At 35.6% G+C, this 12,511-nt stretch overlaps 1 protein-coding gene and 1 pseudogene across 11 annotated transcripts in view; one reads left to right on the top strand and one right to left on the bottom strand.

Annotated features, from left to right (window-relative positions):
- The window catches only part of DOCK7 (dedicator of cytokinesis 7), a 211,794-nt gene that overhangs the window by 161,574 nt on the left and 37,709 nt on the right, over window positions 1–12,511 (bottom strand). For all 11 annotated transcript variants that reach the window (XM_060304849.1, XM_060304856.1, XM_060304861.1 and 8 more), the window contains exons 5-10: window positions 11,835–11,964; window positions 11,530–11,742; window positions 11,128–11,213; window positions 10,488–10,554; window positions 9,410–9,559; window positions 1,114–1,194 (exon numbers count right to left, since the gene is read on the bottom strand). In XM_060304849.1, coding sequence (XP_060160832.1) covers window positions 1,114–1,194; window positions 9,410–9,559; window positions 10,488–10,554; window positions 11,128–11,213; window positions 11,530–11,742; window positions 11,835–11,964 — 727 coding nt within the window. The remainder of the gene's footprint in view (window positions 1–1,113; window positions 1,195–9,409; window positions 9,560–10,487; window positions 10,555–11,127; window positions 11,214–11,529; window positions 11,743–11,834; window positions 11,965–12,511) is intronic.
- On the top strand, window positions 5,003–5,580 carry LOC132594036 (small ribosomal subunit protein eS26 pseudogene; annotated as a pseudogene).

The raw sequence follows: 12,511 nt of genomic DNA, 5'->3' as shown, positions 1-12,511 counted from the left end.
AAGCCAGAATAGTTTAACCCTAATTTCAACCAGATATCCAGGAATCAGAGAATATCATGTGCTCAGATGTACCCATATTAGCAGAAAACGCTCAATTCTTGTTCCAAATCTCAGAAAAATAAAAAGCAAAACATTTTCTACATTGTGGTGACTTGTCCAATACTCCTCAAGCACACCTCTCCTGGCTGTTTGACATATTAAATCATGTGTTCAAAGATCCAAAAATCACCTGCTATGCTTTTTTTTTTTTTTGGCTGCATTGGGTGTTTGTTGCTGCGCGCGGGCTTTCTCTAGTTGCGGCGGGTGGGGACTACCCTTCGTTGCGGTGCAGTGGCTTCTCTTGTTGCAGAGCACGGGCTCTAGGCGCGCGGGCTTCAGTAGTTGCAGCACGCAGGCTCAGTAGTTGAGGCTCGTGGGCTCTAGAGCACAGGCTCAGTAGTCGTGGCACATGGGCTTAGCTGCTCCACAGCATGTAGGATCTTCCCAGACCAGGGATCGAACCCGTGTCCCCTGCATTGGCAGGCGGATTCTTAACCACTGCGCCACCAGGGAAGTCCTCACCTGTTATTCTTATAACTAACTCAGGGTATCTGGAATTTGGTACCGATTGTTCACCTATTATTTTTGCTTTATAAGTTTATCCAAATTCTAGAAATTAGTTATCTGATGGCAAAATGGAGATTGTATTTTCTATTTTTACCATATTTCCTAATTATCTGCAGCTAGACAGAGGCCCAGAATACTTCTGCTTTGCTAGAAAAAGTTCCATCAAAATCACTGTTTTGCAAACACAGGAAATTTTTTATTATTTAGGAATTAAACTGAACTAATTTGATTCTTTAGGAATCCATTAGCTTGGGGTGAGGGAGATTTTAAAGAATAGCATAGCACATGACTCAAGCTAGGTACTGAAGGAAATAAAGAAAATGGGTAGGCCAAGAGAAAAAAATGAACTAGTAGTAAAATTCTTTAATATGCTCTGTATAGTATTCTCCCAAATTATAATTTCGGAGATTAGAGGTTGTTTAGGGTTGGGTTTGGGGATCTGAGGAGAATGGAAAGTGACTGCTAATGACTATGAAAGTGGCAGAAATAAGAGGCATGACATTCTACCTTGGTGGCATCTGCTTCTTTGAAAATCATATATGGTTCTGCACACTCTCCAATGTCTCCTTGCTGTAGCACTTTTTCTAGCTGTCAAAGACAAAAAGAGTAAAGATTAATTAAGCTTAAAAATAAAAGCAATCAGCCTGGAATGTAAGGATGGTTCAAAATACAAAAATCAATCAACATAATACACCACATTAACAAAATAACAGAAAAAAAACACATGACCATCTTAACTGATGCAGGAAAAAGAACTGGACAATTCAACATCCTTTCATGATAGAAAAATTCAATGAACTTAGAAAAGAAGAAAGCTACCTCAATATAATAAAGACCATATATGAAAAGTCCACATTTAACATCATATTCGATGCTGAAAAACCAAAAGCTTTTCCTCTAGAATGAGGAACAGGATAAGGATGTTCACTTTTGCCAATTCTATTCAACAAAGTACTGGAAGTCTGAGCCAGAGCAATTTGACAACACAAAGAAACAAAAACATCCAAATTGAAAAGGAAGAAGTTAAATTATCTCTATTCACAGACAACATGATCTCTTATATAGAAAACTCTAATATTCCACACACACACACACACAAAAACTTGTTAGAACTAATAAATTCAGCAGAGTTGCAGGATACAAAATCAACACACAAAAAATCAGTTGCATTTCTATACCCGAGCAATGAGCAATTCAAAAAGGAAATTAAGAAAAAAATTCCATTTACAATAATATCAAAAAAAAAAAAATACTGAGGAATTAACCAAAAAGGTGAAAGATCTGTAATCTGAAAACTATAAATAGTTAGATTTTCTACAAAGGTGCCAAGACTATTCAATGGGGAAAGAACAGTTTTTTCAACAAATAATATTAAAAGAAGCCTGAATATTCAAATGCAAAAGAATAAAGTTGAGCCCTTACATTATATTATATACAAAAATTAACTCAAAATGGATCAAACACCTAAACATAAACCTAAAACTATTAAACTCTTAGAAGAAAAAATAAAGGAAAAGCTTCCTGTGATTGGATTTGGTAATGTATTCTTGGATTTGACACAAAAAAAAGCAAAGGCAACAAAAGTAAAAATAGTTAAACTGGATTACATCAAAATTTAAAACTTTTGTATATGACAGGACACAATCAACAGGGTGAAAGGCAACCCACAGAATGAGAGAAAATATTTGCAAATCATATAACTGATAAGGAGTTCATATCCAAAACAGATAAAGAAATCCTACAACTCAACAACAAAACAACAAATAATCTGATTTTTAAATGGGCAAAGAACTTGAATAGACATTTCTCCAAAGAAGCCATACAAACGTCTAAGAAGCATATAAAAAGACACTCAACATCACTAATCATTAGGGAAATGCAAATCAAAACCACAATGAGATATCACCTTACACCCATCAGGATGGCCACAATTAAATAAACAAACAAACAAATAACAAGCATTGGCAAGGATATGGAAAACTGGAACCCCTGTGTGCTTTTTATGGTGTAAAATCGTAATCTGCTGTAGAAGACAGTACAGAGGTTCCTCAAAAAGTTAAAAATAGAATTATCATGTGATTCAGAAAACCTATTTCTGGGTATATATTCAATAGAATTGAAAGCAGGGACTCAAACAGATATTCACACACCCATGTTCATAGCAGCATTATTCACAATAGCCAAAAGGTAGAGGCAATTCAAGTGTCCATCAAAAAATGAGTAAACAAAACATGAGTATACACATACACATGGAATATTATTCAGCCTTAAAAGGAAGAAAATTCTGAAACATGCTACGACCTGGATGAACCTTGAAGACATTACGCCAAGGGAAATAAGCCTGTCACAAAAAGACAAATACTGTATTATTCCATTCAAATGAGGTATCTAGAATAGACAAATTCATAGAAACAAAAAGCAAAATGCTGGTTGGCAGGGGCTGGGGAGAAGGGGAAATGAAGAGCTGCTACTTAATGTGTATAGAGGTTAAGGTTTTGTTGGCAAGATAAAATTTTCTAAAGATTGCTCGCATGATAATCTGAATATACTTAATTCTGAACTGTACACATAAAAACGATTAAGATGGTAAATTTTATGTTATGTGTATTTTACCTCAATTAAAACTATTAATAAAAGCAATCAGTCTTAAAAGTCATCTCCATTTAATATAACATCAAAGTACAAAATTACAATTAAAAAAGACAACTCACAAAATATTAAGTGGCCAATACAATTCTACTTATCATTTTTCTCCAAAATGTCTCACTTTACCCCTATAAAATTTTTAATGTTTTAGGAAAAGAAATATAAATAAAATAGGATAAAAGTCCAGAAACCAAATGAAGTGTATGCAAGAATTTAGCACATAATAAAGTTGATACTTCAAATTAGTGAATGGAGGATACATAAAGCGCTCTTACAAATTAATAAATTATTAATACAATAATTGATAAAATAAAAACAATCCAATGAAATGAAGATTACACAACTGTATTTTTTTCACTTAAAACTTATGTATCCTATACACTTAAAATTTGTGTTTTTTATGTATACAAACAAGCTAAAAATGAGCTTACTATTTGAATAAGCACTACACAAAACAGAATATCCAAATGGCCAATAATTCTTAGACATCAGGGAATTATAAATTAAAGCCAAACTGACATACCCCTGCAAATGCACCAGAAATAAAATACATAATAAAATAAAATTAATGAAATTGAAATGTAAAATACAATAAAACCTGATGATATCAAGTGTTAAGAAGGAAATGGAGCAAATAAAATTCTCAAGCACTGCCAATGACACTGAAACTTGGACTAACCACGTCAGAAAACTGGTTCTTTCTACTAAAACTGAAGCTATAAATACACTATGATCCAGTAATTCAACATCTACCTATATACTCAATAGAAATGCAAAAATCATATATAAGAACGTTTACAGGGCTTCCCTGGTGGCGCAGTGGTTGAGAGTCTGCCTGCCGATGCAGGGGTCACGAGTTCGTGCCCCGGTCCAGGAAGATCCCACATGCCGCGGAGCGGCTGGGCCCGTGAGCCATGGCCGCTGAGCCTGCACGTCTGGAGCCTGTGCTCCGCAACGGGAGAGGCCAGAAGAGTGAGAGGCCCGCATACCACACAAAAAAAAAAATGTTTACAGCAGCATTACTTACAATATAGCCAAAAGCTAGAAATAACCCCAATGTCCATCGACTATTAGAATGGCCAAACTGTGATATGCATATAACAAGATACTATGCAGGGTGAAAAACAACCAACTATTGCTACATGCAAAAATGATGAATCATATAATTCTTTAGAATGTCAGACACAAGAATATATATGATTCCTTTTCTATGAAGAAAAAGAGGTTAAACTAATCCATGGTGATAAGTCAGCATAGTAGGAAGGGGCCAAAGAAGGCTGTTGAGTAATGTTCTATACCTTGATCTGGATGTTGGTTACATAACTGAGTTAAGTATGTAAAAATTAAAGAAAGTGTACCCCTTGTGCATGTTACTAACTATAAATAAAAATTTATAAAGAAAAGATAACCGAATTTCTATACACCAGTGATGAACGAAATTCTGTATATAATTTAAAATGAAAAATTTTAAATGACAACATTTAGAACAGGGTCAAAAATATCAAATTACCAGGAAGGTATAGGAGAAAAGACCTAAAAACATACTGTGCTCATTGACCTGAGAACTCAACAGTTTAAAGACGTCAGCTTTTCCAAATTGATCAGTATATTTAATGCAATCTCAGTTAACATCTCAACAAGTTCTTTCTTGAGAGAGAGTGTGCCTGCATTGGGGCAGCACGGAGGGACTGACAAGCAAAACTTTATACAAAAATGTAAAGGGTCAAAAACATCCAGCCTCTCTCACCTCCTCACTTCCAAGATGACCAAGAAAAGAAGGAACAACGGTCATGCCAAAAAGGGCCACGGCCACGTGTAGCCTGTTTGCTACACCAACTGTGCCCGATGCTTGCGCAAGGACAAGGCCATTAAGAAGCTCATCAGGGCTTCCCTGGTGGCGCAGTGGTTGAGAGTCCGCCTGCCAATGCAGGGGACACGGGTTCATGCCCCAGTCTGGGAAGATCCCACATGCCGTGGAGTGGCTGGGCCCGTGAGCCATGGCCGCTGAGCCTGTGCATCTGGAGCCTGTGCTCCTCAATGGGAGAGGCCACGGCAGTGAGAGGCCCGCGTACCACCAAAAAAAAAAAAAAGAAGCTCATCATTCAGAACATAGTAGAGGCCTAAGCCATCAGGGACATTTCTGAAGCAAGTGTTTTCGATGCCTATGCGCTTTCCAAGCTGTATGTGAAACTACATTACTGCATGAGTTGTGCCATTCACAGCAAGGTAGTCAGAAATACTTCTCGGGAAGCCCAGAAAGACCGAACACCTCCACCCTGATTTAGACCTGCAGGTGCTGCCCCACGACTTCCACCAAAGCCCACGTAAGGAGCTAAGTCCTTAAAGACTGAAGAAATACTATTCTCTGAAAAGACAATAAAATGGAAATCATACTTTATTTAAAAAAAAAGAAAAAGAAAAAGGAACATCCAAGGCAATCTTGAAGAATAAAGCTAGAAAAAAATATACTGTTTTTTATAAACTACAATAATTTTTTTTTTTGGCTGACTTGGGTTTTCGTTGCTGCGCGCAGGCTTTCTCTAATTGCGGTGAGCAGGGGCTACTCTTTGTTGCGGTGCACAGGCTTCTCACTGTGGTGGCTTCTCTTGTTGCAGAGCACGGGCTCTAGGTGCATGGGCTTCAGTAGTTGCAGCACACAGGCTCAGTAGTTGTGGCATGTGGGCTCTAGGGTGTGCAAGCTTCAGTTGTTGTGGCACGTGGGCTCAGTAGTTGTGGCTCGTGGGCACTAGAGGGCAGACTCGGTAGTTGTGGTACACCGGCTTAGTTGACCTGCGGCATGTGGGAGCTTCCCGGACCAGGGATCGAACCTGTGTCTCCTGCATTGGCAGGTGGATTCTTAACCACTACGCCACCAGGGAAGTCTCTAAACTACTATAATTAAAACAGTGTGGTACTAGTGCCAATTAAAGACAAACAGGCCAGTTGAACCAAAAAAGATTCTAGGAAAAAAATCTCATACATATGAACACTTGATTTATGACATGGGATACTTTGTAAAAGCAGTAGGAGAAAAAAGCAGTCTTTTCAATAAATAGTGCTGGGTCATTTGGTTATCCATATGTGGGGGGGATTAATCTTCATCTCAACTTCACTCCAAACTATATGTGTAAGGTGAAACAATTACTCTTACCAGGGATCACTTAAGAGAATATATTTCTGAATTTGAGGGAGGCAAAAATTTCATACATAAAACACAAAATACCATAGCCATAAAGAAAAAGGTTGATAAATTAGACAACATGTAAGCTATAAACTTTGATTTAGCAAAGGATAACATTCTGTGAGAAAGCAAGCACAGAGTGGCAAACACATGTATACTCATGTACCAAAAGACTTGTTAAAGAATGTACATAGAAGCTTTATTCATAATAACCAACTGAAAACCAGATATACTTTAGGGGGGAAAAAAAAACCCTATGGTCTACCAAGGTCTATCTATTCATCTAAGCAGGATAAATAAACTGTGCTATAATCAGACAATGAAGTAAAACATGATGATAAAAATAAAAGAACTGCTGCTGTACATAATATAGAGGATTCTCACAGAAATTATATTGAGTTGAAACAAGCCAGGCACAAAAGACTACATATTGTATGACTATGCTCAGATGAAATTCAAAAAGAGGAAAAGCTAAATAATGGTGATTTAAGTTGGAATACTAGTCATCTGGTGGAACAGAGGGGATAGTCACTAGAAAGACAAACAAAAGAACTCTCCAGGGTGATGGGGTGATGGAAATACTGTATGGCTTGAGCTTAGTCATGATTACACAGAAACATACATAGTAAGAGTTCATCGCTCTGTTTACACCACATTTGTAAACTATACAGGTCTTATTATAGGGATTTCATATGTCAGTTTTTTTAAAAACTGGTAAGTATGACTAACTGAAACTCTTATTCACCCCTGGTGGGGAATGCAACTATCCCAGATACTCTGGAAACCAATATGGCAGCATCTACCAAAGCTGACATATAAATATCCTATGACTCTTCACCCTTCCTTTACCCCCTCACTGCTATATGACACTGCAATTCCTCCAAATAAAGAGGTCAGGTATATATCACAACTCCTAGAGTTTGTATTATCATGTGACCTGTTTTGGCCAATAAAATGTTAGCTGGTGTGACGTGACCAAATGCTAGAAAAGTGTCTCTGCAACTGGGTCTGCTCTCTGGCACTTATGCAATCACCATGAGAATACGCCAGTCTAGCCTGCCAGAAAAGAGACATACAAAGAACAGCTCTAACTAAACCAAGTGACGCCCAGCCAACCTACAGACACTTGGAAGGAGCACAACTACCTAACAGAGTCCAACCTATATTGGCTGACCACACAGACAACTCAGATGCATGAACTAAAAAATGCTTATTGTTGTATGCCACTGGGATTTTGTCTTTTTGTTCTTGTAGAGCAATAACTAACTAATACACAGATCAAGGGGATTTTTCTCTCAAAAGACAAAAACATCCTGCTGGACTATGATTTAAGAAAACCTCCTAAATACATTTTCTTTAAAGTCTGTAAAACACTTTAACTTGTACATATTTTTGAAATTATGTAAAAGTCTTTTTCTATGTATATACAACCATTTATGTGTGTATAGGTGTGTGTGTATATATTTTACACAATTGGGACCATATGGTATGAACAGTCTCATTTTTAAGCAGCCAGCATTCCAATCACCATCTCTATCTTTCCAGTTCATTCCCTCAGATATGTTCTATTTTATGAAAACTTACTATTTTCCCATGTAAAATAACTGTGTATACACGTTTATCAATTGTATTAATATCTAGAACTGTTAAGTGAGTTTCTGAAGACCACTGCTGCTAAATCTTTGCTTGTAAGATTGTTCATTGTAACTAAGAGTTATTTTAACCTGAATTCATAGAAATCTGTCCACAAATTAGGACATTATTCCTGTGGGTAAATAAAATTCATTTCATGACAATCCACTTTATAACCTTATTATAAAATTCATTACCTTTTTATGATAATTTTATATAAATACAGATAAAATGATTAAAGAATATATTTTAGGCTATTCTCAAGTCAAGGTCAAGTTAAGGTAAATTATTCTTAAGTTACCCTAAGCTAAGTGGCTTAGTAATATTCAGATTTTAGAATCTGTAATCCTTATTCTTCTTCTTTTTTTTTTTTTTTTGTGGTACGCGGGCCTCTCACTATTGTGGCCTCTCCCATTGTGGAGCACAGGCTCCAGACGCACAGGCTCAGCGGCCATGGCTCACGGGCCCAGCCACTCGACGGCATGTGGGATCTTCCCGGACTGGGGCACGAACCCGTGTCCCCTGCATCAGCAGGCGGACTCTCAACCACTGCGCCACTAGGGAGGCCCTGTAATCCTTATTCTTAATTGGCTGACAGTCAAATCATAATGCTCCGTGATCTCAATGATTTAGATTTTCGTATTTATGTATTTAGGAGCTGAGTGATAAAATCATAGTATAGTTCCTATGATGCTTAATTTTATATGCCAACATGGCTAGGTTATCAAACACCAATCTAGATGTTGCTATGAAGGTATTTTTTAGAGGTGATTAACTTTTAAATCAGTAGACTTTGAGTAGAGCAGATTACCCTCCATAATGTGGGTGGGACTCATCCAGTTAGTTGAAGACTTGAAGAACAAAGACTAAGGTTTCTCAGAGAAGGATTCTCAAGACTGTAACATAGCAATCCTGCCTGAGTTCTGGTCTGCTGCCCTGTGGAACTGACCTAAGACTACAACACCACCCCTTACCTGGATTTCCAGCCTGCGCTACACATTTCAAACCTGTCAGCCCCCACAATCACATGAGCCACTTCCTTAAAATCAATCTCTCTCTCTCTCTCTCTCTCTCTCTCTCTCTGTGCGTGTGTGTGTGTGTGTGTGTGTGTGTGTGTATCTCCCTCCTACTGATCTATTTCTCCAGAGAACCCTAATAAAGCTCCCCACTCGAGAAAAATTTAGGTAGCACCTATAGTATAGTCTAATATTGTGTTAAGAAATATTAAGATGAAAAAATAGGTTAAAGATAAAACCTTTACCCTTAAAAAGCTTGCAATGTTGATAGGGACACAAGTATACAGACACAACACAAATAAACAAATATATTTAACATTATTCTCACCTTTATTACAAGAAAAACATCTTGGGAAGGATAAGTGATAGAAAAAATAGCTGATCGTGCCAGGGTGGTAATGGCAGCAGGTGGTACATGTGGACGTAATAATCCTTTCATCTGCTCAGAATTAAGGTCAAAATAAAAGTTTTCTGAAATCTAAAAAGCATATTCATATATTAAATTTAAAACCTGTGTATTTTATAAAAACTCACAAAAATCATACACAGTCTTAAAATATTACAGATATTAGACAATTATACTAACATACAGTTTACCATATATTTCACTGACTGATCTTTACATGTCTATATCAAAGCAAAAAAAATATAATGCAAAAAACATATTCTAAAGAACCATATCCCACGCTCCTTTAATTAGAAATTTAACTTCTAATAAAGTATACATAGAAATTATTATTGAGATGAATTACCCCAAACTGAGTCTTTAAAACAATTACATGAATAACATCTCAGAAGATTTGATTTAGCAAATACAGTTTGCTAAATCAAATAAAGTTGCTGGAATACAGTTCCACTATAGAAATCCATAATATGTTGACAGCAGAAGTCACTAAAGGCATTTTAAGTTTCTTCTACACATTAGGCTTAGAATACTGAAATTCTGTATGAGACAGCCCTCTGAAAAACTCCTAAGTGTAATAAAGATATAATGGCAAAACTAAGAGCACTACTTTAGACAAGAATATTTGAAATATATATAAATGATCTTTTAGCTAGTGAAATCTGAAAATTACACCAACAAAAATTCACTGTCACCATCATTGTAATCCTTTATCCATCAGTTGCCTAAAATGGTTTTCTTGTATTTTTTCTATTTATTAAACTAAAAGAAAGTTGCTTCTGCTACTTGCTTTTGGAACTCTTTCAATGAAACAAAAACTAGGTCAACTGAACTATTTTATAGTAAGAAAATACTTTATGTCTTAAATTTCTACTTTCTTCTTAAAAAATCCATGTTTAATAATATTCTCAAAAAGTCATTATTTATCTTATAAAACACTTAAAAACAGGTTTCTGAACCTATGATTGTGAGAAAAGACTAGGTTCAAATTATATAATCTTACCTTTTTCTTTTCCTTCACATCATATAAAGCCAAACTTGCAAAAATGGGTTCAATTTCAATCTCAAACCTTTAAGAAGGAAAAGGATGAAGCAGTTTAAAAATAAAGTTCATAGTTCAAGAGAAATTCTCATTCCAAAAATAAATTCTCTCAATACCTTGTACTTTTCTACATCTGTGCTACACCATCTATACTGCCCCTCTTCCTGAAACACACTTCTCCACGTATACCTTTCACAGTCTAAATCAACCATTACTACATACTTCAAAATCTTAAGAAAAAACAAAGCCTGCCATGTAACAAATATAAAATCATCTCTAAGGAAAAAGATACTTTGTCTTTATATTCCTCAAGCCAAGAACAGTGTCTGATAAATACTACAGATTTCAGTGAATGTTTTTTCAAGTTTTAAGACTAGTTATATAACTGAGGCAGAGTCATCTTCACCTAGCCAAAAATGCTCTCAAGCTCAGCTTCATAGGCAGGATGAAATGTTTAGTAGAATTTAAAATTATGTACAGAACATTACTTTTCAAAAGGACACAAACACAAGTATAAAATCTACCAGGATTTTGTTACACTTGTATTCAAAATATTACTCCAGAAAATAAAAGTTACATAGTAAACAAAATAAATACTCACTTGAGTGATAAACATTTTACAAGAAGTCTTTGACCAAAATGTTCTTTGGGCACCTCAGGAACACTAAGTCGTTCTATTGGTTCTTCCTACAAATTGACAAGCAACACCAAAATGAACATGCTTACCATATGTCAACCCTTTACAATTTATTTTTTAAGAACTTATTTTATTAATCTACTACTTTTAGTCTTCACAAGGGAACACAGAAAAGAATGGCCTATTTATCCTCAAACAGGAGTCATTACATCATAAGTGTGCTCAACTATATTTCATTTACAAAAAGCATAACTATGTTTCAATTAAGTTTTATTCCCTACATTATCATAATGCTACATACAATTCATACTCCCCAAACATCTATCTTAATAATCATTTGCTTCTTTATATCCAAATTATCTATACCTCATCTGGTGATGGATGCAAGGCAAAGAGTTCCTTATGACGGTTTGCTTTCCTTTGGTCATCATTCTGACGGTCTATTTCTTCATTTGGAGTTCGATCAAGTAAATTGGGAAGCAAAGCATCAGGAAGTGAATTTTTCAAGTCAAAAATACTGCAGGCCCAGCTACCCCTTGGAGTATCATCTATTGACATTGAACGTCTTTTAAGATCATCCTGTAATGTAAAACATTAAATATATTAATCAATGAATTAAAAAAACTATATTAAAATAACTTCTTATAGTCATTTAAAAATAAAAGTATTACTTGTTCATCCTGGTAGTTGTTGCCATCTGGAGCTTCATCAGATTCAAAGACCTGTTTTGGCAAACCTTTTTGCCTTTCTTTCTGTTTATCTAATGTATTAGGATTAAATCCTGTTCCCAGTTTATGATATCTATTCAAAATAAAATAAGGAAATATCAATTTTTGAAAATTTTTCACTTTTTCATCATCATTATGTAATAAGCCAACTGTTCTCTGCATTATTTCTTTACATAATAAGAATATATTCTGGCAGTTTTGAGTGTATTTAACATTTAACCAGAGGTTTAAGAAAACTTCCATCCAGAGTTCCTTTAATCCAACTAGAGAGCATTTATGAGTTTCCAGAGGTAAATCATATTGTCCTTCCTTTTCATGACGATCATGTGGATATAATTTAAGTTGTACTTTCAATTCAGAGAATTGGTCAGTAAAAGGAAAGGATGGGAAGCCAGGTTAAAGAATAAAATGAGAGAGCAGAAAATATATCCTGCATTCATAACAATGTAAATTTTTAAAAGGCAAAACTATATAAAGCACTGAAGCTTAAAGTTCCAAATAGCCAAAAAAATTTTGCTATATCTCATTATGTATAAAAAATCTTAAACAACCTAAAGCTTCAGGCTTCTAAAATGAAAAAATAGGGACTTCCCTGGTGGCGCAGTGGTTAGGAATCCACC

This window comes from Globicephala melas, chromosome 1 (genome assembly GCF_963455315.2).
Source record: "Globicephala melas chromosome 1, mGloMel1.2, whole genome shotgun sequence".
NCBI lineage: Eukaryota > Metazoa > Chordata > Mammalia > Artiodactyla > Delphinidae > Globicephala > Globicephala melas.
The sequence above is the reverse complement of the archived record's forward strand: the minus strand, read 5'-3'. Positions and strand labels throughout refer to the sequence as shown.